Here is a 24,526-nt window from a genome sequence, read left to right on the forward strand (position 1 = left end):
AAATAGAAAGGTCTTGTTTGAATTTTCCTTTGCTGTACATGTCTTAGATGGGGTCAGTCACCTGGAGTCTCAGTCCTCTGTGTGAGGCAGTCTTGTGGGCAGCTGTGATGGCTTCGTGGATGTCCTTTCCAAAACACTTGCAGTCTTTAAAAGCAATGAAGGTGCTGCCTGGGAGGAACAAGGGAAGGGAATTTGCAGCCCTGTCCTCCCAAAAGCCCATATTCAGGGGAAAGTCAGCAACAGCAGGATGGGAATTAGCATCATTTCCCTGACAAATTGGGAGTCACGGAGTGATCCTGTGGGATCACTGTTGCACTATGGTGTGGACCCAAATTGATTTACACTGCTTATCTGGGGGGTTGTATCTGTGCCATGACCCCTTTGTGTGCTCATGTTGCATGTTTTGTGGTTTTTTCCCCCCTTTCCAGGATGAACTTGACCTCACGGACAAGCACAGAGAGGCCATGTTTGCGCTGCCGGCGGAGAAGAAGTGGCAGATCTACTGCAGCAAGAAAAAAGTAAGAGACTCTTTGGGTCCTGAGCCTCTTCCCTCTCATGCAGGGTGGGGAGGATGTGTGGGGAGGGACACACCTCTCTTGGGATGCCAAGTGGTGTTTGGGGTGTCACAGAAGTGTATCTGTTCCTCGGGGTGACTCTGGGAAAGGAATGTCTTTGGTCTCTAGAATGCAGAGCCCTTCTTCCCCAGCCCATTCGGGCTGGAGGAGGTGTCACTACACACTGCACCGGTGTCCCCCACCCCAGGCTCATCCCTGCCAGCACAAGCAGAGCCACATGGAGCTCTGTGGGCTCTCAGGTTGGCTCTGCAGGGGCAAGGTGATGCTCCAGTCACCATTTGTCATGGCCCTGCTCTTCTCTGCTGATGTCTGGAAGCCCAGTCACAGCCTGCCCAAAAACCTTCCCCTCCACTAGGCTTCCTGTTTGCTACCATGAAACAGGCTTGGGTATGACTTTTTGTTCTCTCACTGGCTCTTCCCAGAGGATTTCACAAGTGGAAAATGCTGTTGGGGAAGTTGTGCAGCACAGTCTGTGAGCGATTCGGCCTGGGGGCACGAGGATTGCTTTTGGGGTACAGCCATGTCACTCCTGGGGCATTGCAGGACTCCTCAGTGTAACTGAGACTGTGATGATTCAAGAGTCATGAATCTGTCTACTTAGCTCTTGGTACCACAGGCTGCCCACTTGCAAGGTGGCCAAAATCACTCATTTTCCTCGGTAAACTGAATATTTTTGCTCCTGTATGCTGGCGCAGGAATTACCTCCAGATATCTCTGTTGGGACCTGCATTATCTCCCAGCCTTGGCCAAAGCAGAGATCTTGCAGGACATGACACTGTGGGGAGAAATGTGTCAGAAATCCTCAAGGAAGGATGCTGAGGCCTGCGAAGGAAATGCCTCCAGTTGTAGGTGTGGACCAATTGGAGCAGGTCCAGAGGCGGCCACGAGGATGATCCAAGGGCTGGAGTACCTATCCTGTGAGGACAGGCTTAGAGAGTTTAGGTTGTCCAGCCTGGAAGAAGAAAAGGCTCTGGGGAGACCTTAGAGCTCCTTCCAGTGCCTAAAGGGGGATTGTAAAAAGACTTTATAGTAGGGCAGTAGGATAGAACAAGGGATAAAAATTTTAACCTGGAAGTTTATTTAGAGTAGATAAAGGGAAGAAATTATTGACTGTGAGGATGGTGAGGCCCTGGCACAGGGTGCCCAGAGAAGCTGTGGCTGCCCCATCCCTGGGAGTGTTCCAGGCCAGGTTGGATGGGGCTTGAAGCAACCTGGTCTGGTGGAAGGTGTCCCAATGGCAGGGGGGTTGGAACTAATTGATCTTCAAGGTCCCTGCCAACCCAAACCATTCTGGGATTCTGTGGTTCAGTTCCCAGATTTGATGCTGTGCCCCTAACTTGGCTGCAGGAGGTGTCTGGGCAGTGCTGGTTCACTCAAAGGGCTCTCACTGCCATTAATGTCTCTTTTCTCCCGCTGTAGCGATGGCACCAGATTTTCCAGCCGTGTTTTAGGCCAAGAGCAGGCTTACCTTGCTCATGTAGGATTAAGTTTTAAGCCTCTCATAAATACCCCTGAAATCCCTGTATTATTGTTAGACAGAGGCCTGCCATGGCCGCAGTTTAAATCGGAGGGGAGAAGGGATGTTAACAAATTACAGGCACTGGTCTGGATCAACAAGAAAATGGGCAGGGGATGCTCGCTCGTCACTGCCTGGCAGATGAGCAGAGCCGTGCTCTGGTGTGTCTGGATAATGGGAGACAACACAGACTTAAATCAAGCAAAGCCCTGTAATTATTACTGTGAGTGGAGATTACCTTCTATGTAATCTCCTGAGCAAGGGTTTAGATGGAGCTGATGGTTGCTCTTTCCCGTTTCAGAGCCTCCTTGCGCTCGTGGTTTTTTTTGAAAGCTGAGCTGCGAAACTCCCTGCTCACGGGGAGGGGTCGAAGGAAGGAGCCACAGAAGCACCCTGTGGCATCCTCAGAGGTCTTCAGAGTGGGCACCCATCTGAGGCTGGATTCTGGCTGCAGTTCTGCTCTGGTCCTCATTCCTCTGGCTGCTCTCAGCTGCTCCTTCCCTTCTAGTGATACCATCTCCATGATCTCCACAGCATACATGCCACTGCTTGCTTTGATGGAGATATGCTGGTGGAGGCAAATTTGTTTCTTCTGCTTTTTAGTTAAAAATGAGCAAGACCGTATCAATGAAGGTTTCAGCAGTGGAGGAAACCAGAAATTACATAGGCTGAAGAACATGCCTCTGTGCATGGCAGGCTCTAGGCAGTCCTGCCCCTGTGTGATGAGAACTGGTGAGCAGTAGGAATGCCAGTTGCTATCCTGGCATATTGTGGTAAATCTTACTCTTGTTCTTGTGTTTCTGTGGGGACAAATCACCTATGTGGTAGCCTGGCATCGAGGAGAGGGCTGGACTTCTCTAGCAGAGAGCAGTGTCTGCATTTTGGCCAGGGGAGTGGAGCTGGAGGCAAGACAGTGGTCCTATATCCCTAGCTTGGCTGCAGTCTGAGTGGTGGCGATTTGGGATGTCCAGGATGCTCCCAAGCCCTTTGGCCTGCCTATGTTTAGCAGCAAGTTGTTGCTTGAGATGCTGGTAACACCCAGTTTCACCTGGTAAGACCCAGCAGGCTGGCAAAGGTGGACATCAGTCACAGGCAGCTGCCTGACCTACCAACGCTCCAGAATTATCCCCTGAGCAGTTTTTGCTCTTTCTTCTGCTGCCGATTTTGGCTAATGCTTCTGCTTTGCTGTCAGTGTCATCCACCACACTCAGCTCTCCAGAGTGCATCCCAGATGTTGCATGTTTTATATATTCCCATGATAGGCAGGATCATTGAGAAAATGAGACATTTTGTTTTGCTGGGTTGTCCTGGAAAGGGACCTGACAGCACCTGGCCTTGGCAGTGTCTGTTGAGAGGAAATAGGGGAAAACCAGCTATTCCCCGGGCGTATTTCTTTCCCTGGAATATTCCCCCCTGGCCTGCAGCCCTGTATCCTGGTTTCTCTGCCCTGCTAGCAGCTGTTTTTATCCCAGCCCACAGTACTGGCTTGGCAGGGTGGAGGCTTTGTCCTCCCTGATTCTCCATCCATGGAGACACTGGGTCTGATCCCAGCCCTGACCCTGCTCAGAGCTGGGGGTTGCTCTGGATGAGCTCTTCATGGTCCCATGCCACCTGCACCCCCCTGTGATGCTCGGGGGGGCTTAGAGATGAAAAGCATCTCGTGATGAGGGCTGGTGAGTCTGTCAGCAGCAACCCAGGCAGGAACTGAAGCCTGCACTAAATCCAGCAGCCGTGCAGTGCTCGGGTCAGGAGAGAGATTTAAAGATTATTGGAGAGACCTTCTTTGAAGTTGTCAGCCCCCTCTACGCCTGGAATAAAGCAGGGAAATGCAAAGGCGGAGATGCATTAACAGCGGGATGAAATCTGCTTTTAGAAGTGGTATTTCTGGATGATGACTTGTTTCATACCTCATCCCAAAATACTTCACTCCCTGCTGGCCCTGCTCTCCAGGAGAGGATATTGCTCGGAAGCGCAGGGAGGAAGCAGGAGGGCTTCCAGATTTACTGTTTCTTTGGCTGTGGGTTTGCCTTGGTGGAAGAGGGTTACTCAGGATGGCCTTTTTCCAGAGGCCATGCTCCAAAGGGAGTTAATGATTAACCCTTTGTGCTTAGTCTGCAGCACCTCTTGTCTGCAGGAGGTTTGGCTCCTGCCAGCCTGTGTACGTCATGTCAAGCTGTTATAGCAGCCTGATGGATGGTTTTTATGGACCTGGAAATATGGGTGGATGCAGGGTGTTCAGGTAGAAGCTCAGCATAAATAACCAGGTGGAAGGTATCAGTAGTGAAAACCAGCTCATGCAAATACAAAATCTGGCTCTGCCCTTCTCCCTTCAGATCCAGCTGAGCATCTCTAAAGCCAGGGTAGAGGAAAAATGACCTGCAGGGATGCCAAGTGATGCTGTGCTCTTTAAGCTTGTGTTGAAAACCCGTTGGCATCACTAACACTGGGCGCATCGCTCTCAGCAGTGTTAAACTGTCCCCTGCAAGCAGAACTTGCTTGTAAAATTTCCTCAGGCATCAGTTATAAACCCAAGATCCCTTTGCAGCAGGAAAAGGCAGCAGTGGTGCTTTTTCAGGGGAGGATGGGGAAAAATGTGATAAATAGGGAAATGAATGATGGCTCTCCAGTAATCCTCTATTTCCCAGCCAGACAGTCTCTTTCCCCTCCAACTGCACCTTCCACCCACTCCCCCCAGAGAGCTTCCCTTTCCAGCTCACTCTTCCACTTGTCCTGCTCAGTCCTGCAGCTCGTTCGTGGGCCTTGTGTTCCTATTTCCATCATTTAAAAAACATCAATTCTCTATATTTTTGCTGCAGTAGCAGAACTAAGAGCGAAAACTGGCTAAGGTGGCATGCAGGGGGAGGAGAATAAAATAGCTTGGCGTTTTGCCGTGCTCCTGGGTCACCTGGGATGGATGAGAAGGATTTCATGGCCTCCAAGCATCCAGATATACCTGCTGTTATTGCAGCAGCAGGTTGAAATACCATCTCTGGTGTCACTTTCTCGGGCTGACCGAGAGAAACTGGCTGTTTGCATGGCTGGGGGTATTCACCAGGAAATGTTTATAGTTTTTGTCTTTCAAGGTAATTCCCTTTTTAGTTCCAATCACAACACACTTTTGTTTAAGCAAGGTTTTTCTCCCTCTCCGGCCAAAAAATGCATCTGTTAGCAATCTTTTTGGATTTTAAAGCGAAGCTTTTCAAACAATGAACCAGCTGACTACGAAAGGCATCTGGTCATGCTGTATTTGCTTATGGGGAGCATAATTTTTAAACCCTGGGAAAAGCGTACGAGGGCATGTGTGTATTTTTAGAGGAGAGGGTATAGGAAGTGTTAGCATATGGAAAACTGGAGTGGGCTGGGCTGGGCTGGATCAGACCCTGAGATCCCAACTTGGGGAGAGTCTGATGAAATTCCAGCCCTTTGCAGCTTGGCTCCACAGGGAAGCAGCTTCAGTTGAATCATTTAGGTGGGTGAGCCGAGCAGTTGGAGGGATGAGGGAGCCCTGAAGGGCTGTTGTGGGCCCAAACCTCCACTAGCACATGCCTGGCCAAGGTTTGGCTGTGTTGGTGGAGCTGGGTTGGATTTAAATGTCTTGTGCACGCTGCAGACCCGTTGTCATTAAAACCCATCCATGCCACTGCTTGCTTCCTTTTTGACATTGCAGACAGTGTCCAAGTGGATCATCCACCGCTGGCAGGCAGGGAGGAGTTGCCAAAATGTGGTGGGCTGCCAGCTGCTGCCAGCTTTGCCTTGCTCTGCCCTTACTCCAGCAAGGAGGGGTGGGGAACACTGCAAAATAAAAATTATGTCAGGACAATGTGGAAAAATGAAGGGTGTTGTTTCTGGTTTTGCAGCAGGTGTCAACTGAAGAGAATTTTTTTTAACCCCTTGCTGTGACTTTCCTGAAGTTCTCCTGGGGCAGATCAGCCTTGCAGGTTTTGCCAAGAGGGAGGTGAACCATCAAAGTCATAGAATCACAGAATCATTAAGGTTGGAAAGACCTCTAAAATCATTGATTCCAACCTTAACCCAGCACTGCCAGGTCCACCACTAAACCATGGCTACAAGTGCCACATCCACACATTTTTTGAACACTTCAGGGATGGTGATTCCACCACTTCCCCTGAACAGCCTGTTCCAATGCCTGACCACATTGTCAGTGAAGAAAATTTTCCTAGTATAAGCCTCTCCTGGCACAACTTGAGGCCATTTCCTCTTGTCCTTGATATCAGTTGATACCTGGGAGAAAAACCACCTGGGAGAAAAGTCACTGAAGGGCTCTCTGGGGTTTGCTTGGAGCTTGCTGCTCTGAGCCAGCCCTTTCCTTCTGACTGGTTTTACCTTGTGGGATCTAACTGAGTGTGTTGGACATCATGAGGGTGGGGAAATCAGCCAGCCACCATCTGAGGCTCAGTTATCCCAAAGCAGCTCCAGATCCATCACCACCACAGGAGCTGTGAGTGTGGGAAGGAAGCTGCTGGATCAGATGGAGATGTCACCTGCAGACTGAGTGTCTGAAAGATATCACCAGAAGCTTGATTTGGAAGCAAAGCAGGTGTGACAAAACACTGAGGAGCATCACAAGCGTCTTTCTCCCCACAATCATGGGGACACACTGAGAGGAGGAGGGTGCACTGCTCCCAGAAGCTGCATTCCTGCAGGTCAGAGTGGCAGGAGATTGTGGAAATGCACCTTCCAGGTGTCAATAACAGTGCCCAAACATGCCTGAGACCAACCTGAAAATTGCTTTGAGCTACTACTGGCTGAGCCACCACCTCCTCTGTCCCATGGCTGGTCACTGGGAAGAGAAGGACAGTCTGGCTGTGGAAGCTGCCGACACTCTGAGGGGAAGGCACGTAGGCTGTGAAAGTGTCAGGCATGTAACCAAGACATGACAGGGCTGGGGAGCATGGAATCTCCCCAGGAAGAGCAAAGGGATGTCTGGAGCTGGCAGATCCATGACCTGTGCTTGGAAAATCTCCTGCTAATGAGGCATCGTGACTGGGCGCTGCTTTCTGGTGGTACCCAGCCCTGACAGAGGGGATGGAGCTTGTTTATTGGGCTCACATCACAACGGCCCCCTGCCACTGCCACCCTGGAACAAAACAGTCAAGTGACAGCATTGTCAGCCCCACACATGGAGGAAGGGATAGCAGAGGTGAGGAGAGGGCACGGTGACACCGTGACACCGGGGCTGCAGCTGATGGGATTTGTATTTTTTATTCAGGCCCTGGAAAGAAGTAGGTGGGGGTAGCAGGTGGGAACAAAGTGGGGGACAGAGCAAGGATTGCCCTTGGCGGCACAACTTTGGCATTTCCTAATTTTTGCAGCAGAGCACGTGTGTGGTGGCATTCGGGGCTGCTTCCTAGTGGACAGTGAGGGATGTTGATGCAAATGTTACAAAAGAGAGGGGATACCTGTCCTTGCACTGTGCAATTACAGCCATCAGCCTGCCTCTAAAAGAGCAGCTCACACTTGGCTGCCAGGGGGTCTTGGATCAGCCCTCACTTCTGTGCTGCTTGAGAGCAAACACAGCAAAGACCTTAACCCAGCCCAACAAATAAGGAACTGGGAGATGTTCATTTCCCCAGTGGCAGCTGGGCAGGATGTGGTGGAGCATCCTGGAAAGCTGACATTGGAGGTGCTCAGCTGTGTGTGCCTGGACATCCCTCACCGAAAGCAGGCTGCAAAACTCACATCCCCAAAACCCATTGTGGGTGCTGGGAAACCATCTTACAAATTGACCCCTTCAAACCCTTCTCCTGGCGCTGAGGCTGAGCAGAGCCTTGTGACTCACTTCCCTCCAGGCTGTCGCTTTGTCAGGAGATTTCTTTACCACCAGGAATACACCAAAGGACACTTATCAGTGTGCTGTAGACCATTAGCCCCAGTAATTACCACTGAGCAACGTCCTGCAGCGAGCAGAGGGGAGGGAAGCCCATGCCCTGATCTTTGCCTGCTTTATTGTTCAGTCCCCCTTTGCTGGGAAGCTGCTTTCCGACGAGCCTGCCCAGCTGCTCATCGGAATTAATGAGGTTCTGCTGCACTTAATTGAGAGCACTTTCTAAATTGGGGGTTTCAGGGAGGAAATGCAAGAGCCCGAGGGAGCTGAGCAAAGGGAAATATTTATAATGCAGCACGTTAATTATAAATGAGCAGTTTAGCCAGTTTTGTTGTTCAGCCTCCCCCCCGCCCCCCGGAGACCTTTATTTGCTCCACCGCTTCTTTTCAACCCTAAAGGAGCAGCAGGTCCGGATCCCTGCCTGCCTCACAGGTGTTCACAGCACGTGGGAAGGTCCTGGGATATGGGATGACCCATTCCTCAGCATGGATCTCTCTCCCTGCGCCAATCTCCTGGCTGGGTGCATCTGGACACCTCTTGATACTGTGGTGTGGTGAGGACCTTTCCCAGTTGGTGCCTCTGTTGGGACCACTGCTCCTTACAAGAGATGCTGATGGTATCCTGGGGTGATGGGGAGGACCTCCACTGGCATCTCCAGGAGGTGATAGGACCATGTTCAAGGCACATGTGGATGTCCCAGCTCTGCTGTTCCCTGGAGTACCATTTGCATGCCAGTCTCTAAAGTGAGACAAAAAAGCTGGGAAAATCAAAATGCCCACAAGCTTTGTGCAGAGCCTTCCCATGGCACGGGATCTGATGGATCTGGAGCATAAGACAGCTCGGAGGGGTGGGCTGGTACATGTGCACAGGGCTCAGCTGAAGAACTGGAAAGACCCGGCTGCCCGTGTCAGACAGGATCGACACCAAGCAGACAGGTGGCCTGAGCCTCACCCCAGCTGCTTGGCACCTCTGAGGCACTGTGGGGGTCAGGAGAAGTATGAAAGCAAAGGGCAGAGGTTTGCAGGCCCCTTGTTGCTCTCAAACTCCTTTTGTCCCTACCCTGGAGCCAGGCACAGTGAAAGCCAAAGGTCAGATCTGTGGGCACAGGCTGTGCTGCCTGGGGGAGAGTTGAGTCTCATCTGAATTACCTATCCTTGACTCCGTGTGTCTTGGCAAGCTGCACCTTGAGAAGTTTGGATGCACAAACATTTCCAGCATATACCTCTTAAGCTGTGGTAAATATTTGGGATTCTGCTCCTCAGGCTCACTGAAATCAGCCGGGAGATCGGGAGCTGTCTGTGTGCACAGACGTGAGGGCAGATGAGAAGGTCGTCCAGCTCCCACCATCGTAGGCAATCATGGTGTAGGATGAGCTTTGCAAACATCTCCTAAGTTAGGGAAGAGTCAGGCTCAGAACTGAAGAAGGTCTGGGATTTGTGTAGTATTTGTTGACTCCAGCCTAGACCTGTGTACCATTTCTGCTGTGAAACCCTCTTCTTCTTTTGATATACATTTTTTAGGAAAATAAAGTGGGGAAAAGGGTTGATTTTGAAGTATTCCCTCAAATTCTGCCTACTTCCTGCAGACCCTGGGGATATGCTGCATTAGTTATCTGAGCTGGGCTCAGAGGTCCTTCAGTCACGTCCTACAAGAACAAGGTAGAACCTGTAAACCCCTCATGAGTAACGACAGATTCAGGGCATTGTAGACCAGGGTGATCAAATGAGGAGCTGCATCATTCAGTGACAAAGATTACAGGCCCAGAGGTGACATCCTTTAACAGGGGACATTGCTAGGTGTGTGTTCCCTCCTAGTGACTTATGAAGCCCCCAGAGGAGTTGTCTGTTGTGCTTGGAGTCTCTCTCAGGATGTTGATAAGAGTGGAGCCTAGTTCATGTCTCGTTTAAACACTCTTCATTGCTTGTAAAAGACTTTTTTTTCCCCCTCAAAGCATATTCATCAAGGCTTGGCAGCCAAAGCTTCAGGGGCACTGTAGAATTGAAATGAGAAGTTTGGATATAAAATTTCAGTGTGGTTTCTCTGAAGCTGATAGTCACAAGACTGATGCAGTATCATTGGGGCAATGTTTGGTCACAGGCAGATGGTGTAATCATTTATAAAGTTTGCTAGTTCAATAAATCAGATAATGTTCACATAGCTGGAGCTGTCAGGGGTGAGCTCAGAATGTAGAAAGTCACACTTATATATAAAGTATTGCAAGAGCCAAAGGGCTCTTTAGAAGTGGTTGATCATGAAGTTCAAGGAAGTTAACACTATTCTACTAATCTTCTGGTTTTGTTTCACTTTTTTATCCCCCACCAGGACCAGGAAGAAAACAAAGGAGCCACCAGCTGGCCAGAGTTCTATATTGATCAGCTGAATTCAATGGCTGCTGTAAGTATTTCCCCAATGCTCTGGTGCTTGTGAACCCCACACAGGGCAGCAGCACAGTGGTGACAATCTGTCAGTGCTGTGCCTGAGAGGGTGACCAGTGTTTGTAGAGGCAACATCATCTGATAGACCAACAGGTGCAGCTGCACAGTGGAGATGCTCCTACAGCACACAGGGCTTTTCATATAATCACAGAATCATAGGATGGTTTGGGTTGGAAGGAACCTAGGAGATCATCCAGTTCCAACCCCCCTGCCGTGAGCAGGGACACCTTCTACTAGATCAAGTTGCTCCAAGCCCCATCCAGCCTGGCCTTGAACACTTCCAGGGATGGGGCAGAGGGGTAGGCAGGGGGCTGTGAGCCAGGAGGGAATGTACTGCTCCCCTTGAGGAAGGCAGGAACATGCAGTGCTGGCCATGGGCTGCCAGCCAGGCAAAGCCCTGAGCCGGGCTTGTGATCAAAGCCTGCCAGATGCCTGGAGGGTGGCTTTGATCTCCCCAGTGTGCTGCTGAAGAGGAGCTGGGTTAAAGGCAGGGGTCAGCACAGCTTCTTATATCTGCTAGGACCCTTTCTCTCTGCTTTGGATTATCCTCAGCTGGTGCTGGCAGGGCTCACCCTGACACCTCTGAGGGCCCAGCACTGTTGGGTGGTGCAGGAAGCACCCAGGGTGTTGCTTTAGCTGTGGCCTTGGTTGCATGAGGTGGAGTGAGCCCATGCATGCCTAGTGCTGCAGGCAGTTGTGCTGGAGTCAAAATCCCAGCCCCCAGCACCATCTGGAGAGCAGAATCCAGTGTGGGAGATGCATCCTGTGCATACAACCACTGTCCCCAACCCAGATACACACTGGTGGGTTCCACTGGGAGACGTGGGAGTGACAGGGTTGGCAGCACCCACCTGGCTGACCCCAAGTGTGGATGCAGCATTCCATCCCCTCCAGGCTGTGGAGTGTTCCCTGAGGCCCCTACCTCCTCTGCAGAGGCACATGGGTACCTGTTGGGCTGCATGAGAGAGGCTAAAGGGCCCCTCCTTCTCACCTGCCCAAATTCAGCACCTTCCCTGTGTGGACTCATAATCAGCATTGGCTTAGCCCCTTGCACCCTCACAGCCCCCTGGAAACACATCAAGATTTATGTCACCCAGATGTCACCTACGGCATCTCTGAGCAGGGTTCAGCCAGACACCTCAGGACACTGTGATGCATGTATTTATTTCTTTCCTTTACGAAGTGTGTTTCCTGGAGTGTTTTGGGCTGTAGGGGACATGACAGGATTTACATCCAGAGCCCATGAGTTGAGATGACCCCTGCCTGAATTGCAGCCTTTCTCTCTCTCTGATCTGAGTCTGAGGGCTCCAGGGGAACAGTCGCCAGCATCCTCCAACATGGGCTTGTCTGGATGAGTTGTAGGCCAGTGATTTGGAGTAACAACACTCCTACCTGCAGGGTGTTAACTCTTAATGATCTTAGTGATCATGCCGTTCCTCAAGTCCTGTCACTGGTCATGAGAGTGAAGAGATCTCTACTTGCCCCTCTGCTTCCCCTCACGAGGAATTTGTAGGCTGCAATGAGGTCTCCCCTCAGTCTCCTCTTCTCCAGGCTGAACAGGCCAAGTGCCCTCAGCCAGTTCTCATATGCTCCCCCTCCAGACCCTTCACCATCCTTCTGGCCTCCTTTGGACACTCTCTAATAGCTTAATGTCTGTTTTATATGGTGGTGCCCAAAACTGCCTCTGGGCCTCGGGAATGGGTTTTTCTAATGTCTGTCTTTCTCCTTCCACAGAGGAAATCACTGATCGCCTTGGAGAAAGAAGATGAAGAGGAGAGAAATAAAACAATCGAAAGTTTGAAGACTGCACTGCGGACAAAACCAATGAGGCAATTCCCTTTCCTTTCCTGGCTTTGTCGCTGCGGTTGTGGCTTTGGATTTGAGTTGTCTGGCAGAGCAGGGGGTTAAATAGACATATAAATGGAAGCTGCACAGGATGAGGGAGTTGAGGACCCCGAGGCACTAATTGCTCTTTTTGATTCACCTTTTGTCATTTTGTTCCTTTTTTGAGGTCCTTTTCGTGACCAAGAGACACCAGGACCTTCTTGTCTATTTAGGCAAATCAGGCAACTTCTTTTTTTTTTCCTTTTTTTTCTCCAAATTTTCCTTTTTTTCTTACTGCAAGAGAATGTAAGAATTCCTTCCAGATTGAATTAAAAAAAAACCAGCAATTTTTGTTGGTCAACCAGGCCTTCTCTTTCAACTTCAATTTCTCTTGTACTTTTTAAAGGAGTAAAATCACATGAGTTTTCAGGCTCTTGTGAAATGCAAAAATAAAACTGTTGCTTGGAGGTTTTGATGGGGAGGATAAAGGAAGGGTGGGACTCTTTCTGAATGTCTGTAGTTTTCCCTAATTTTGTTTTCTCTGGAGTCTGCATGCACATTTGCAAAATCTTTAAGATGATCAGGTTGACACATTCTGATGGGAATATGTTTCATTAGGAAATGCCTGACAAATTTTCTACTGCTTGAAAATACATTCCCCTCTTCCATTTCTCTTTTGATGGTTCTGGTGATGGTACTTGGTAAGAAATTCCCAGGGTCGAGGGTGAGCACCTGATTTCTGTGGCACCTGGACCTCGTGGGTGCTGGCCCCTGCAGTGATCAGGGCTGGTACCCAGGCATGAAACTTTTCAAGCCCTTGAAAGTGAGTTTTGAGTGTTTTCTTGAGTGATGCAGCAGGCTCTATAGAAAATTTTACATGTTGGACCTGCTTTTGCACCCAGGGAAGTGAACATCAACTTTCCTATTGACTTTGGCTGGAAGAAGAGCAGGCTTTGAAGCAGAGGAATCAGTTTTTCCCAAGCCTGCAATTACCCCTTTTGTTGCTGCGCATCAGCATGGCTTGTTTCGAATTAAAATCATCCCAGTGCTGGGATGTTCTTGGCTCATTTGCTTTCTGAGCCCGTGCCTTTTGCCAAACCAGAAGACACCCAGCCTGGATGGCACTGGGCAGGGAGGTCCTAAAATGCCTGAGCAGCATGAAGTGTTGTGTCTGCCTGCTCTAGTGAAACTGCCTGGGGCACTGCCATATATTTGCTGTCTGGTTTATATTCACTGGTGTTATAAGTCATCATAAAAATCAGAAATCCCTTAAAACTGGTGAAATGTGCCTAAGGGAAGAGAAGGATGTGGATGGTGAGAGGCAGGAGAGGTAGCAGAAGGCAGAAAGGCTGACACTGGGTTGTCTACAGCTGATGAGGAGGTGACTTTTGGACTTGGGAGCTTCTTCCTGTCCTGTGCAAAACTGGTCCTGAGTGAGTGGGTTTTAAAACACAGGTTGAAGACTGGGAAGATTTTGCAGCAGTGTAGCTGCAAACTCTCAGCCTCCACCCCGGGACTTGTGCTGATGGCTGGGTTAGCTGGTCCTCTTCCAAATATCCTCACTCTGGACAACCTTGTGCAGATGATGCCTGGTTCCCTACACTATGAACACCAATTAAATTGATTTTTGCAACCCCATCCCTGTGTCTGGGCCACAGGACTCCTTCAGGCTTTCTGGTATCCAAGAAAAAGTACATAGGAAGGTTCTGGGTTTACATCAACCGACGAGTTGGCCCTGTTTGAAGGTAAAATGGTCCTTTACTGTTCTGTTTTAATGTTACAACTCCTCTTTCTGCCAGGTTCGTAACCCGGTTCATCGACCTGGATGGCTTAACGTGTATTCTGAACTTTCTCAAAAGCATGGACTATGAGACAGCAGAGTCTCGAATACATACCTCGCTCATTGGATGTATAAAAGCACTAATGAACAACTCCCTGGGCCGGGCCCACGTCCTGGCCCACCTGGAGAGTATTAACGTAATCGCTCAGAGTCTGAGCACGGAGAATATTAAGACGAAGGTGGCAGTGCTGGAAATCATGGGCGCTGTGTGCCTGGTTCCCGGGGGCCACAAAAAGGTACTGGAGGCGATGCTGCACTACCAGAAATATGCCAGCGAACGGACTCGTTTTCAGGTAGGTGGGTCTTGACTTACCCCTCCCACGGCTCCTGAAATTCAGCATTCTTGTCCTTTCCTCCTCCTGGATATCTAAATGCCGCTTGCATATGTTTTGTTATGACCGTTTGCAACTTAAAAAAATCTGGGAATTACCACAGAACTGTGTCTGATGAGATCTGCAGCTGGGCAGAGAGGGACGAAGCAGTTATTTGAGGCAACACCCCCCCACCAAAAAAAAAAATGCTTGCTTGTGCAGGGTCACTGAGATCATGGCTCTGCATGGCTGGAGCACATCTGGATGGGCTGATGTTAGCCCAAATGGGTGCTGGGGTGTGCTACAGCTGATGGTTCATCACTAGCTACAGGGGCTGTAGGAGCATCTCAAGGAGTTGTTCCTGTGTGTGTCCCCTGGTTGTGCAGTGTTGGGGCTGTCAAGGGGCATTTAATTGATATTGTGTGTTTGGCAGACGCTGATCAATGACTTGGACAAGAGCACAGGACGGTATCGAGATGAAGTGAGCCTCAAGACAGCCATCATGTCCTTCATCAACGCAGTCCTGAGCCAGGGGGCAGGCGTGGTGAGTGCTGGGACTCTTGGAGAGGAGGGAGGGTTTTAGGTGGGTTTGGGGTGCTTTTTTTTCCATAGTCTTTCTGAGTACACCTTGCTATGTTAACCCCACAACTGTCCCTTGTAGGAAAGCCTGGATTTCAGACTCCATCTGAGATATGAATTCCTCATGCTTGGGATCCAGCCAGTCATTGATAAACTAAGACAGCATGAAAATTCAACCCTTGACCGGTGAGTAGTGACCCCCGACCCACTCGTGATTTTTGCCTTGTGGCCTTGCTCTCTGGTTTTCGGACTTGGTCTCTCGGGAAATCACGTGGCTCTAACTCACCTCTCTTATGAAAATTCTTTGCTGTCACCAGAGAGGGAGAGGAAAATCCCGGCATGGTTTGCTCTGCTCTGACATGGGGTTGAGCTGGGAAGGATGTGCTATCAGGGGCTTGGAGGATGCCCTTCTCCTCCTCTTCTCATCCCAAAAGGCTTCTTGGACAGGCTGTAGTGACTGGGCACTCGAGACTAAAGATCTGTGTTGATGGTTCAAGCACCACTTGTCTCTGGGCCGCTGACAGACTGCCTGCAATTTATTAATTGTCACATTTGTATCTGCTTTTAACAGTCTATTTTTTTTTCCCCTTTCTTTCCTCAGGCACTTAGATTTTTTCGAAATGCTTAGAAATGAAGACGAACTGGAGTTTGCCAAAAGATTTGAGCTGGTGAGTACCAACGCTGCTGTTGCAGACGCTGGCACACGGCATCACTCTGCCTTTTAAAATTGCCCACGTGGCCTGGGATGAAAGGATAAAATTTGGAGATTGGAAAACTGTCTCCTTTTGCAACCTCTGTCCTAGAGCCTGCTTCATCCCTCTTCTCCTCTGGCTGCCAACCAGCATTTTTGCCCCTCGCTGGGCAGTAGGGCTTGTCTGTCCATCCAGCCAGTGGGGATGGTTCGTGGGGTTTGGAGCTGAGACTTGGGAAACAGGCGATGCTGTTGTCGGCCTGATGGCCTGACCTCTCTCTGCTTCTCTCCACAGGTCCACATTGACACCAAAAGTGCGACTCAGATGTTCGAGCTGACGAGGAAGAGGCTGACGCACAGCGAGGCGTACCCGCACTTTATGTCCATCCTGCACCACTGTCTCCAGATGCCTTGTGAGTCCCGGGAGAGGCGAGGAAACCCACCTGGCAGCCCACACGTCCTACCCAGGGGTGCCACGGCCTCCCTGCTGCTCACCTCAGTCTCTCCCCGTCTTCCCCTGCAGATAAAAGAAGCGGCAACACTGTCCAGTACTGGCTGCTGCTCGACAGGATCGTGCAGCAGATCGTCATCCAGAGTGACAAAGGGCAGGACCCCGACGCCACTCCCCTGGAAAACTTCAACATTAAGAATGTTGTCCGAATGTAAGTGCTCAAGTGCCACTGTTCCTTACTCACCACTGACTGTCACACAGTGATATTCCTGCTCCTCGGCTGGACAAACCAGCATCCTTGGAGCTGGTTGACTTCCCAGTTGACTTCACTACAACCCCACCTTATAGAAGAAGCACATCCATTTTGTTAGGTAGCACTTGCAAGCAATACTTGAAATTTAGGAGTTTTGACATGTTCACTGCTAAATTTTGCATCCCAAACTGCAAAACCCTGCTGGGGGGGAGGCAGAGCAGAGGTGTTAGATATATCAGTTTGGAAGCTCAGTCATGTTTCTTGCTGATGATGGTCACTTGTTTGCTGCAGTAGGATCGTCTCATGTGCTGCATGTCTTTTCCTTTTAGGTTAGTCAATGAAAATGAAGTGAAACAGTGGAAAGAGCAAGCAGAAAAAATGAGAAAAGGTGAGCAATGGAGAGATATATGGCATCAACTTTAACCTTAGCTAAAAAGTTAACATAGACATGTATTTATACATTTATTTGTACATATGTCTGCAGGCTTTATTGAGGGGCTGACAAGGGAAATGGGCAAAGCAAATAACAATTTTTTCATGGAGAGACCCTAAATGGGGTATTAAGGCTCCCTTTTCTCAACTGTGCAGCTTCTCTGCAGGGCAGTGTGGGGTTTAGTCCCCTGCAGGCTGCTGTTAGCAGAAAGGAGTGTTAGTCACTCTAAAGTGGTCTCCTGGGGCTGTTTCAGAGCACACTGAGCTTCAGCAGAAGCTGGAGAAGAAGGAGCGAGAGTGTGATGCCAAGGCCCAGGAGAAGGAAGAGATGATGCAGACACTGAACAAGATGAAGGAGAAGCTGGAGAAGGAGTCCAGCGAGCACAAGCAGGTCAAGCAGCAAGTGGCAGATCTCACAGCACAGCTCCATGAGATGAGCAGGGTGAGACCTCAGACCTACTCCCTGTTGTGGACTCAGTCCCAAACCCCCTGCAAATGCTATGGGGTGATATCCAGGAGGCTGAGCTAAATGGGGGAACTGAGAAAGATGCTTGCTAGGAGAGGCACCAAGATGTCTGTCCTTGCTGATGGGGTGATTTTGCCTCTCCAGATGCACTGAACCTCAGTCAAGAGTGCTGAAGCCCTTGAGTGCTTCCTCTGTTGGTTAAATTCTAGCCAAAATGATTAAAAATCAGCGTGAGGGTGTTTCTCAGGTGGTGTCCCCCAGCCCCATACGACTGATTCCCCCTCCTCTTTCTCTCCTAGAGGGCGATCTGTGCTGCCAGCCCTGGAGGACCTCCCATGCCACCAGGAGCTCCTGGTGGCCCTGCACCTTCTCCAACTCCCGGATCTCTTCTTCCCCCTCCACCCCCCCCACCGCTCCCAGGGGGATGTCCCCCACCACCTCCCCCACCGCCCCCTCCAGGTGGTCCCCCACCTCCGCCTGGACCCCCACCCCTGGGTGGGATGATGCCTTCCCTCGGAGCACCTATGGCCTTCAAGAAGAAGAGCATCCCTCAGCCGACAAACGCCCTCAAATCCTTCAACTGGTCCAAGCTGCCAGAGGTAAGCTGGGCAATAATTCCGTCAGTGAAACTGGGGGTGCCGAGTGGCCACCTGGTGATGTAAGAGCAGGTGGGCAGGGGACTCCCAGCCTGCAGTGCTCTCACTGTCTTGCAGAACAAGCTGGCAGGCACCGTCTGGACCAACATAGATGACACAAAAGTGTTCAAAATCCTGGACCTCGAAGACCTGGAAAGGACGTTCTCCGCTTACCAAAGACAGCAGGTAACGGCTGGCCCTGGGTGGGCAACGTGAGGGCCTGGGCAAGGTGCCACCATTATGAGATCATGTGGTTTCACCTGTGGTCTTAAAACACATCTCCCACCATTATTTCATGCTGACACCGTGTTTACCAGATCAGCTCGATCTGCTTTATCCTCTCATCCACATGCCAGAGCCTTTTGTGTTGAGGTGGCTGTTCACAGCTTGGTGTGCCTGATTCCACCCCTGCCCACACACCTGACTATGTGTGTCATGAAGATGGATCGTCAAAAAAAACACACAAAAATACCAGACAGGGAATGTATGAAAATAACCCCCAGATGTGGCCACAGTTGGGTAATATTTTTGGATTGCCCTTAACAGCAATTGCTCCATGTCTCCGTATTGGGTGGAAAATTTCTGTCCCTCTCTGGCCAAGAAGGACTAAGTTTTGCCCACATCTACCATGGGTGGATCTCTTCTTTTATTTTTGTAGTGAGCCAAGAGCAAAATGTGAGCTTTGGACAAAAATCCCAAACCAAAATAGTGTCATAGCAGGCAAAAGTCTCTGGTTTTTAATCTCCTGTTCAAGCAGTATAGCCCCAGTTTGGAAGGCATCAAAGCACAGAGAGAAACTTATTTTACCTCAGGCAGGATGAAAATGGGCAAAAGCAATGACTTTTTCAAGAAGGCAGGAGGAAAAACAAGGAGAGACGCTGAAAAAGGATGTTCACCTGCCGAACACCTGGCTGTATTACTGGGAGGAGAGAACAGCTTGTCTCCTTCGTGCCAGGCTCAGGTGGAAGGACGGTGCTGGGAAGGAGTGGGACCTGACCCATAAGCTCATTAAGCAATGCAAGAGTTTAATCTCTTCCAGAGGCTGAGGGAAAGATCAGGGTGGATCAGAGCAGGGCAAATACCAAGAGTAGCCCACCAGGAGTACGTGCTGCCCCAGTGTTTTGGGAATAGGTGACCACAGTATTGTCTTTCCCTCGGCATTTTTGGAGCTTGACTCATGTCTACTGGAGGGCACGTCTGAGGACAAGAAATGGAAATGGAAGAGGAGCAAGAATAGAAACCTGTGTGTCAGCGGGACGGTTTGCCCTCCGGCTTGCCTGCCCGAGTCCATGAGTCACCTGGTGTGATGTGGATTATTGCCAGGCAGGAATTTAAAAATAATTTGGCTTGGCTGAGGTCCTGCTGGGTGAAGCGGCCGGTTAGGTTTGGGACCAGCAGGAACAGGGAGATGCTGCAAAGGAGAGCTGTGACATGGGCTTACGCCCTGGGTGGGATAAGGACCAAAAGGAAGCTGAACACAGGAACCAGGATCTGGGTTAGGACTGGCAAAAGATGCTATGAGAGCATCTGGAAGGCGTATGGGAAAGACAAGGTGAAGTCCCACCTGTGAGATGCTACTGGGGCTGGAGCCACCCTTGGGAATGTGATGCACAAGTTCTTCGTGGCTCACCCAGGCTTCGTGGTAGCCCTGTTTTGTGTGAGTGAAGCCATGGGACTCATGTCCCTGGGACTGAGGGACGTGGTTGCCTACCTGAAGTCCCCAGAGTGCCCCCACTGGCAGTCCCAGCGTGGGCAGGGGGTGCCTGGCTGTGTGCCCCAACATTGCTGGCAGCACAGCTCTGCAGGCAGCTGCAGTGCACGCACCAGCACGCAGGGTTAGATGTGCTCCATGAGATAAAGGAAAGTGGAAGTGTTCCAGGCCAGGTTGGATGGGGCTCTGAGCAACCTGGTCTAGTGGAACATTCCCTGCCCACGGCAGGGGAGTTGGAACTAGATGGTCTTTAAGGTTCTTTCAATCCAGACCATTCTGTAATTCTATAACACAGGCAAACCAGGGGGCACATTGTACATGGTGGAGGCTTGGGGAATGAACAGGCTGTCCATGAAGGACAATGAACTAATTCCTTAATAACTCACAGCATTACCAAGCTCTAGCAAAAGTTGGTTTCTGTCCTGAACAAGCAGGGGAGGAGCAGGGGTTTCTCCTGCCTATTCCCTGTATTGAGCCTCTTGCTCAATGATCATGCCTCTAACTTGTCCTGAGACATGATATCCTCAGGACATGGGGCATCAGGGGCTGCCTGTCTGCCCATGCCCCAAGCAAACCAGGGCTGCAAAAGTGGTACATCCCTATGGCCAGTGGCCCAGCAGTCTTTGAGGACAGTGGGCAGAGGTGTGTGCAGTGCAGAGAGCTCTCTGACTACCCCCAGATGGCTGTTATGGGGCTGCTGGTGCTGGGATTTGGCTGGTTTTATTGCCATGTAGCACCTGGGAATCCCTAAGTACTGCACAGACCCAGGACTTAATGATGTACTTAATTTTAAGCATCTCTTTAAATGCTTTTCCCACATCACAGGCTGGGATGTAAATGCAGGCTATAAAGTGAGCTCTGCAGCTTTCTGGAAAGGCCCTTTCCATGTGGGGAGGACAGGAACCCTCTGGGCTTCCTGGGGCTCAGCCTGGGAGCATCCCTATCTCGTGCTGGGTGATGCTGTGAGGAGAGCCCTGTATCCTCCCCATTCTCCCTGCTGAGGCTCTGCTGATGTCCCTGTCCCCAGAGAAGGGCTCAGCCCTGCAGCTGTGCATAATACCAGCATTTACCAATTTTGCTAGATATAATAGAAAAACTAACAGGAGCTATGAGTTTCAGGCTGTGGCATGAGGACTGGGGGGAGCTCTGTAAGGATGTAAATGCATTGATGGAGAAAAGCAAGTCCAGAACCATCGGGGCTTACATGTACTACACAGGGGTTTGTGCCTCTGTCAGGGATGTCTTGAGAGCCTGCAAGGGGGTAGAGGCTGGGAGTGATGCTGATAAGTAGCAGTGACACAGCCAGGGCAGTCCTGGCAGGTCCTGCAGCGGTGAGTGATGTAAAAGAGTCAGGGCCAAGTGGAAAAAATACGTGTTGTTGAACTGGGGGCTTAGCAGTGAGCTGGGAAAGAATTCATCTCCCAAAAAAGGATGAAGGAAGGAAAGCCTCCAGCTCCTCTGTGCAAGGGAGATTGACCTGTACAGGGGCCAGGGACAGCAGGGCTGGGAAATGTTTGTGGGAATGGTGACTGCACGTTTAAAGCTGCTCTGTCCTATACCATCCTGCAGCAGAGGCTGGATAATGATCCCTGCAAGAAGAAGGGGCAGGGATGAGGCTGGTTTGAGGCAGAGACGGAGGGGTTTTGTAATGAGCTTTTTCTCTACCTTAATACATGAGGAGCCCTCCCTCTCCTAGAGCAGGGGACTACAGGAGGCCACCGTGTCCTTCTCCTCTCCAGCAACCAGGGACAAGTCTGAGCATCAGAATTGGAAGGAAGGCTTCCTAATTAGGGACCAGTTAAACAAAGAAGAGTATACCCACTGCAGCTTGTGGGTGTGCTTTGTGCCTGTCCCACAAAGGAGACTGCTGGGAAGAGGTTAATTTATGAAAAACCAATCCTTAACCTTAGCTGAACCAGAGACTTTTAGCCACAAGGCTCCTGATAGGCACAGCTCAGCTGAGGGAATGAGGAGGGAAAACCTTCATGTGTGTGTGCACATGTGTGTGATGCCAGCTCTACTGCACGTGCTTCCAGTCTGGCGGGGGCAGCCCATCAGGACAGCCAGGTCTTTGAGGAACACAGCGCCAATGTGGCATCAGGGTGGCATTTGGCCAGGCTGGAGAAGGGGGGGTGTCCCTGTCAGAGGAGAAGTCAAGGCGAAATGTGTTACCATGGCAAACAGTAAAGTTTTGCTGTGGCCAGATTTGCTCCGGGATGAGCCTCTCCTTATTTCCACTTGAAAGCCCTGTTTTTCCTGGCAGTCGCATTGGCATTTCAGTCCCTCAGATGTGCAAGAACCAGCAATTTTCCTCCTCTGCACGGCAGGCTGAGCAGTTCTGTGCCTCTGGGCCAGTGGCAGGGCTTGGCCAACGTCCTCCCACCTCATCCCCGTGTCCCCTCCTCACCTCTGTGCACACCAGCACCTTGGCCTGAACCATTCATGGAGCCGCCTCTCCCATCAGCTCTCCCCTTCTGCGCATCCTCTAATCCACATTTTCACTTGCATCCCCCTGTTTTGGGACTGGCATCCCCAAGTGCCTCCCTTGTGCTGCCAAGCCCCCCCCATGTTGCACTCTCCACTTCTCTGTGCTTTGATTCCTTTTGGTTTCACCGAGATCACTGAACTGCATGTGTTTTTACTGCCTTTTCCCATGCTTCTGCTATGGCTGTAGGACTTCTTTCTGAATGGTAACCCCAGACAGGTAAGAGAGCACCTCCAGGACCCTGGCATGTGTGAGTGGTGAGGGCAGGGCAAGAGCGGGGCTGGGGACACCGGGGCATGTGGGCACTTCTGAGGGGGGTTAATGTGTGGCAGACAGGGTTGAATCAGAGAGGTACAAAGAGCAACAGGAGGAGCAGCTTGAAAGTTGATGCTGGGGAGGCTGGTAAGTCAGAAGACACCCTCTTTGCTGTCTGGCCTGAGGTCAAAAGTCAATGACTGAGTCCACAGGTTGAATTTTTAGTTGCAGCTGAACGTAGAGAAGCTCCTACCCCTGAGCATTTTTGCTTTACAAAAGATGGAAATAAATTCACGGGTTGAAGCTCTCTGCTTGGTTGTGATCAGGGTAGGCAAGGCACAGGAGAGGGGCAGCTGGTGCTGGGTGACTTGGGGCTCACCTTCCATCACCTGCCTCTGTGCTGCCTGTCCCAGCAGCTTTGCAATTCCCGTAGCTGTGGGTTATTTTTCATTCAAACAAGAAAAAACATAAAAAAATGTGAATTTCTGCACCCACTCTCAACCCGTGCAGTGGCCATGTGCCAGGTCTCCTACACTCATGGATGTTTAGTGCAGATCTGTAACACACAGGACCTTGCAGCTCCAGGTTGTGTTCCTTCCAGAGGGATTGAATAGCCAGCTTTTAATTGATTAACCTTACTAAAATATGCAATATGGTAAATTAAAACCTGGGGCAACATGAACCCCTTGGGCAACCCTGCAAAACTGCTGTTGTGTAGATCTGCCCATTTGCCCACAACCACAATATTGTTATTCATTTGGAGGTAACGTGTTTAAACTGCTTAGGAGATGTAGGTGCTTATGCTCTGCCGATTCCTGCTTTCAAATCCCTTATTTGGGGAGGATTTCACTGAAAAAGCTGCAGATTGCTTTTGCAAGTCTGGTAGCCTGTGTTGGTTAGCTGGCTGTGGAGGACTGATGCATGAAGGGCAATTACAGGTGTTTGGAGCAGGGGTTAGGAACAAGAGTGATGCTGAGTGTGTGCAGCAGCCCGTAATGAAATATTTCATGCGAGGGTTTAATGAAGTATCACAAGTATGTATGCTAAGAAAGCCCGGCTTTATTTATTCAGCAGCGCCTGTGTGTTTGCAGATTTTTAAATCTTCCCTGTCTGAGAAAATATTTACATTTCTAACCAGTGGCTTCAAAGCCAGCTCTGGTTTATGAAATGACTTACTGTGTTTCGTTTACAGGCAGTGGGTCTTACCCGTAACCCGTGGTGACACTCCTGATTAATGGGGGCCCGTTGTGTATCACACTGCTATGTGCTGAGAGTACTAAATGTCTTTGCTGCTCCATGGCTCTTCTCCAGGCTTTTCTTTTTTCTCTCTCTTGTTTTTTTGTAGAAGGAAGATGCTATCGATGACACTTTGAGTTCCCGGCATAAAGTCAAGGAGCTTTCGGTCATAGACGGCCGGAGAGCTCAGAACTGCAATATCCTCCTCTCCAGGTATGGTTAATGCCTTCTTGCCCTCTGGGGGGTGGAGGGGTGCTCGATACCCTGCCCTGGGCTGGGGGGTGCTCCTGATACCTGGCAAGAGGTTAATGACAGGAGCCAGGACAGGAGGAGAGCCAGTGACACCTGAACCCAGCTATAGCCTTACATTGTTCATGGCATGGTGACATAGAGGGGCAATGCCATTAACAGAGTACATGGCAATTTAGTGTCCCTGAAAAGCCCCCGAGGGGCTGGGGTACCCCATGAGCTTTCACAGGGGGTGGGAGAGAGTTGATTTCACCTCTTATCTTCCTCAACCTGGGTTTTGTTTGCTCTTTGCTGGCAGTTGAAGAGGGTCTCTGTTGAGATGGGTAAGGCACTGGGTATCAGCAGGGTGTAGGGAGCATCAGTAGTTCAGCCATGGCCTTTTGCTGCCCACACAGTGTCCTGTTTCACATCTGAATTTTGGGAAGGGGATGTGCCCCTTTTAATCTGCCCAGCCCTGGGATGACAGGCTCCCGCACACTCCTTGCCAGGCGGGCTCAGCACTGCTACCAGCAATTTAATCCAATCCCCAGATTGCTGCCAAGAGGATAAAAAGGACCTTTTTTTAGCAAGATAAACTACACCAATAAGACTGACTCCTGAGAAAAGGGAAGCCAGGCTGCAGTGGTCTGAAAGGATGAACTATCAGTGTAGCTACTTGAAAAAAACCACCCAAATAGCAGCAGAAAATGCAACTTGTTTCTAACTCAATAAGAAAAAAGATCCCAACAGCAGCAAAA

At 50.3% G+C, this 24,526-nt stretch overlaps 1 protein-coding gene across 3 annotated transcripts in view; it reads left to right on the forward strand.

Moving 5' to 3' along the window:
- Positions 1 to 24,526, forward strand: part of DAAM1 (dishevelled associated activator of morphogenesis 1) — a 95,241-nt gene that overhangs the window by 52,464 nt on the left and 18,251 nt on the right. For 2 of the 3 annotated variants that reach the window (XM_027638003.1, XM_027638004.1), the window contains 15 exons: positions 429 to 518; positions 10,259 to 10,330; positions 12,106 to 12,200; positions 13,995 to 14,328; positions 14,780 to 14,890; positions 15,008 to 15,111; positions 15,527 to 15,593; positions 15,912 to 16,029; positions 16,140 to 16,278; positions 16,650 to 16,708; positions 17,007 to 17,194; positions 17,518 to 17,817; positions 17,932 to 18,039; positions 22,239 to 22,268; positions 23,650 to 23,753. In XM_027638003.1, the coding sequence (XP_027493804.1) occupies positions 429 to 518; positions 10,259 to 10,330; positions 12,106 to 12,200; positions 13,995 to 14,328; positions 14,780 to 14,890; positions 15,008 to 15,111; positions 15,527 to 15,593; positions 15,912 to 16,029; positions 16,140 to 16,278; positions 16,650 to 16,708; positions 17,007 to 17,194; positions 17,518 to 17,817; positions 17,932 to 18,039; positions 22,239 to 22,268; positions 23,650 to 23,753 (1,919 nt within the window). The remainder of the gene's footprint in view (positions 1 to 428; positions 519 to 10,258; positions 10,331 to 12,105; positions 12,201 to 13,994; positions 14,329 to 14,779; positions 14,891 to 15,007; positions 15,112 to 15,526; positions 15,594 to 15,911; positions 16,030 to 16,139; positions 16,279 to 16,649; positions 16,709 to 17,006; positions 17,195 to 17,517; positions 17,818 to 17,931; positions 18,040 to 22,238; positions 22,269 to 23,649; positions 23,754 to 24,526) is intronic. The other variant, XM_027638006.1, reaches the window with a different exon arrangement.

The sequence above is a fragment of the Corapipo altera genome, unplaced genomic scaffold, assembly GCF_003945725.1.
Source record: "Corapipo altera isolate COAL_440 unplaced genomic scaffold, ASM394572v1 23, whole genome shotgun sequence".
Classification (NCBI taxonomy): domain Eukaryota; kingdom Metazoa; phylum Chordata; class Aves; order Passeriformes; family Pipridae; genus Corapipo; species Corapipo altera.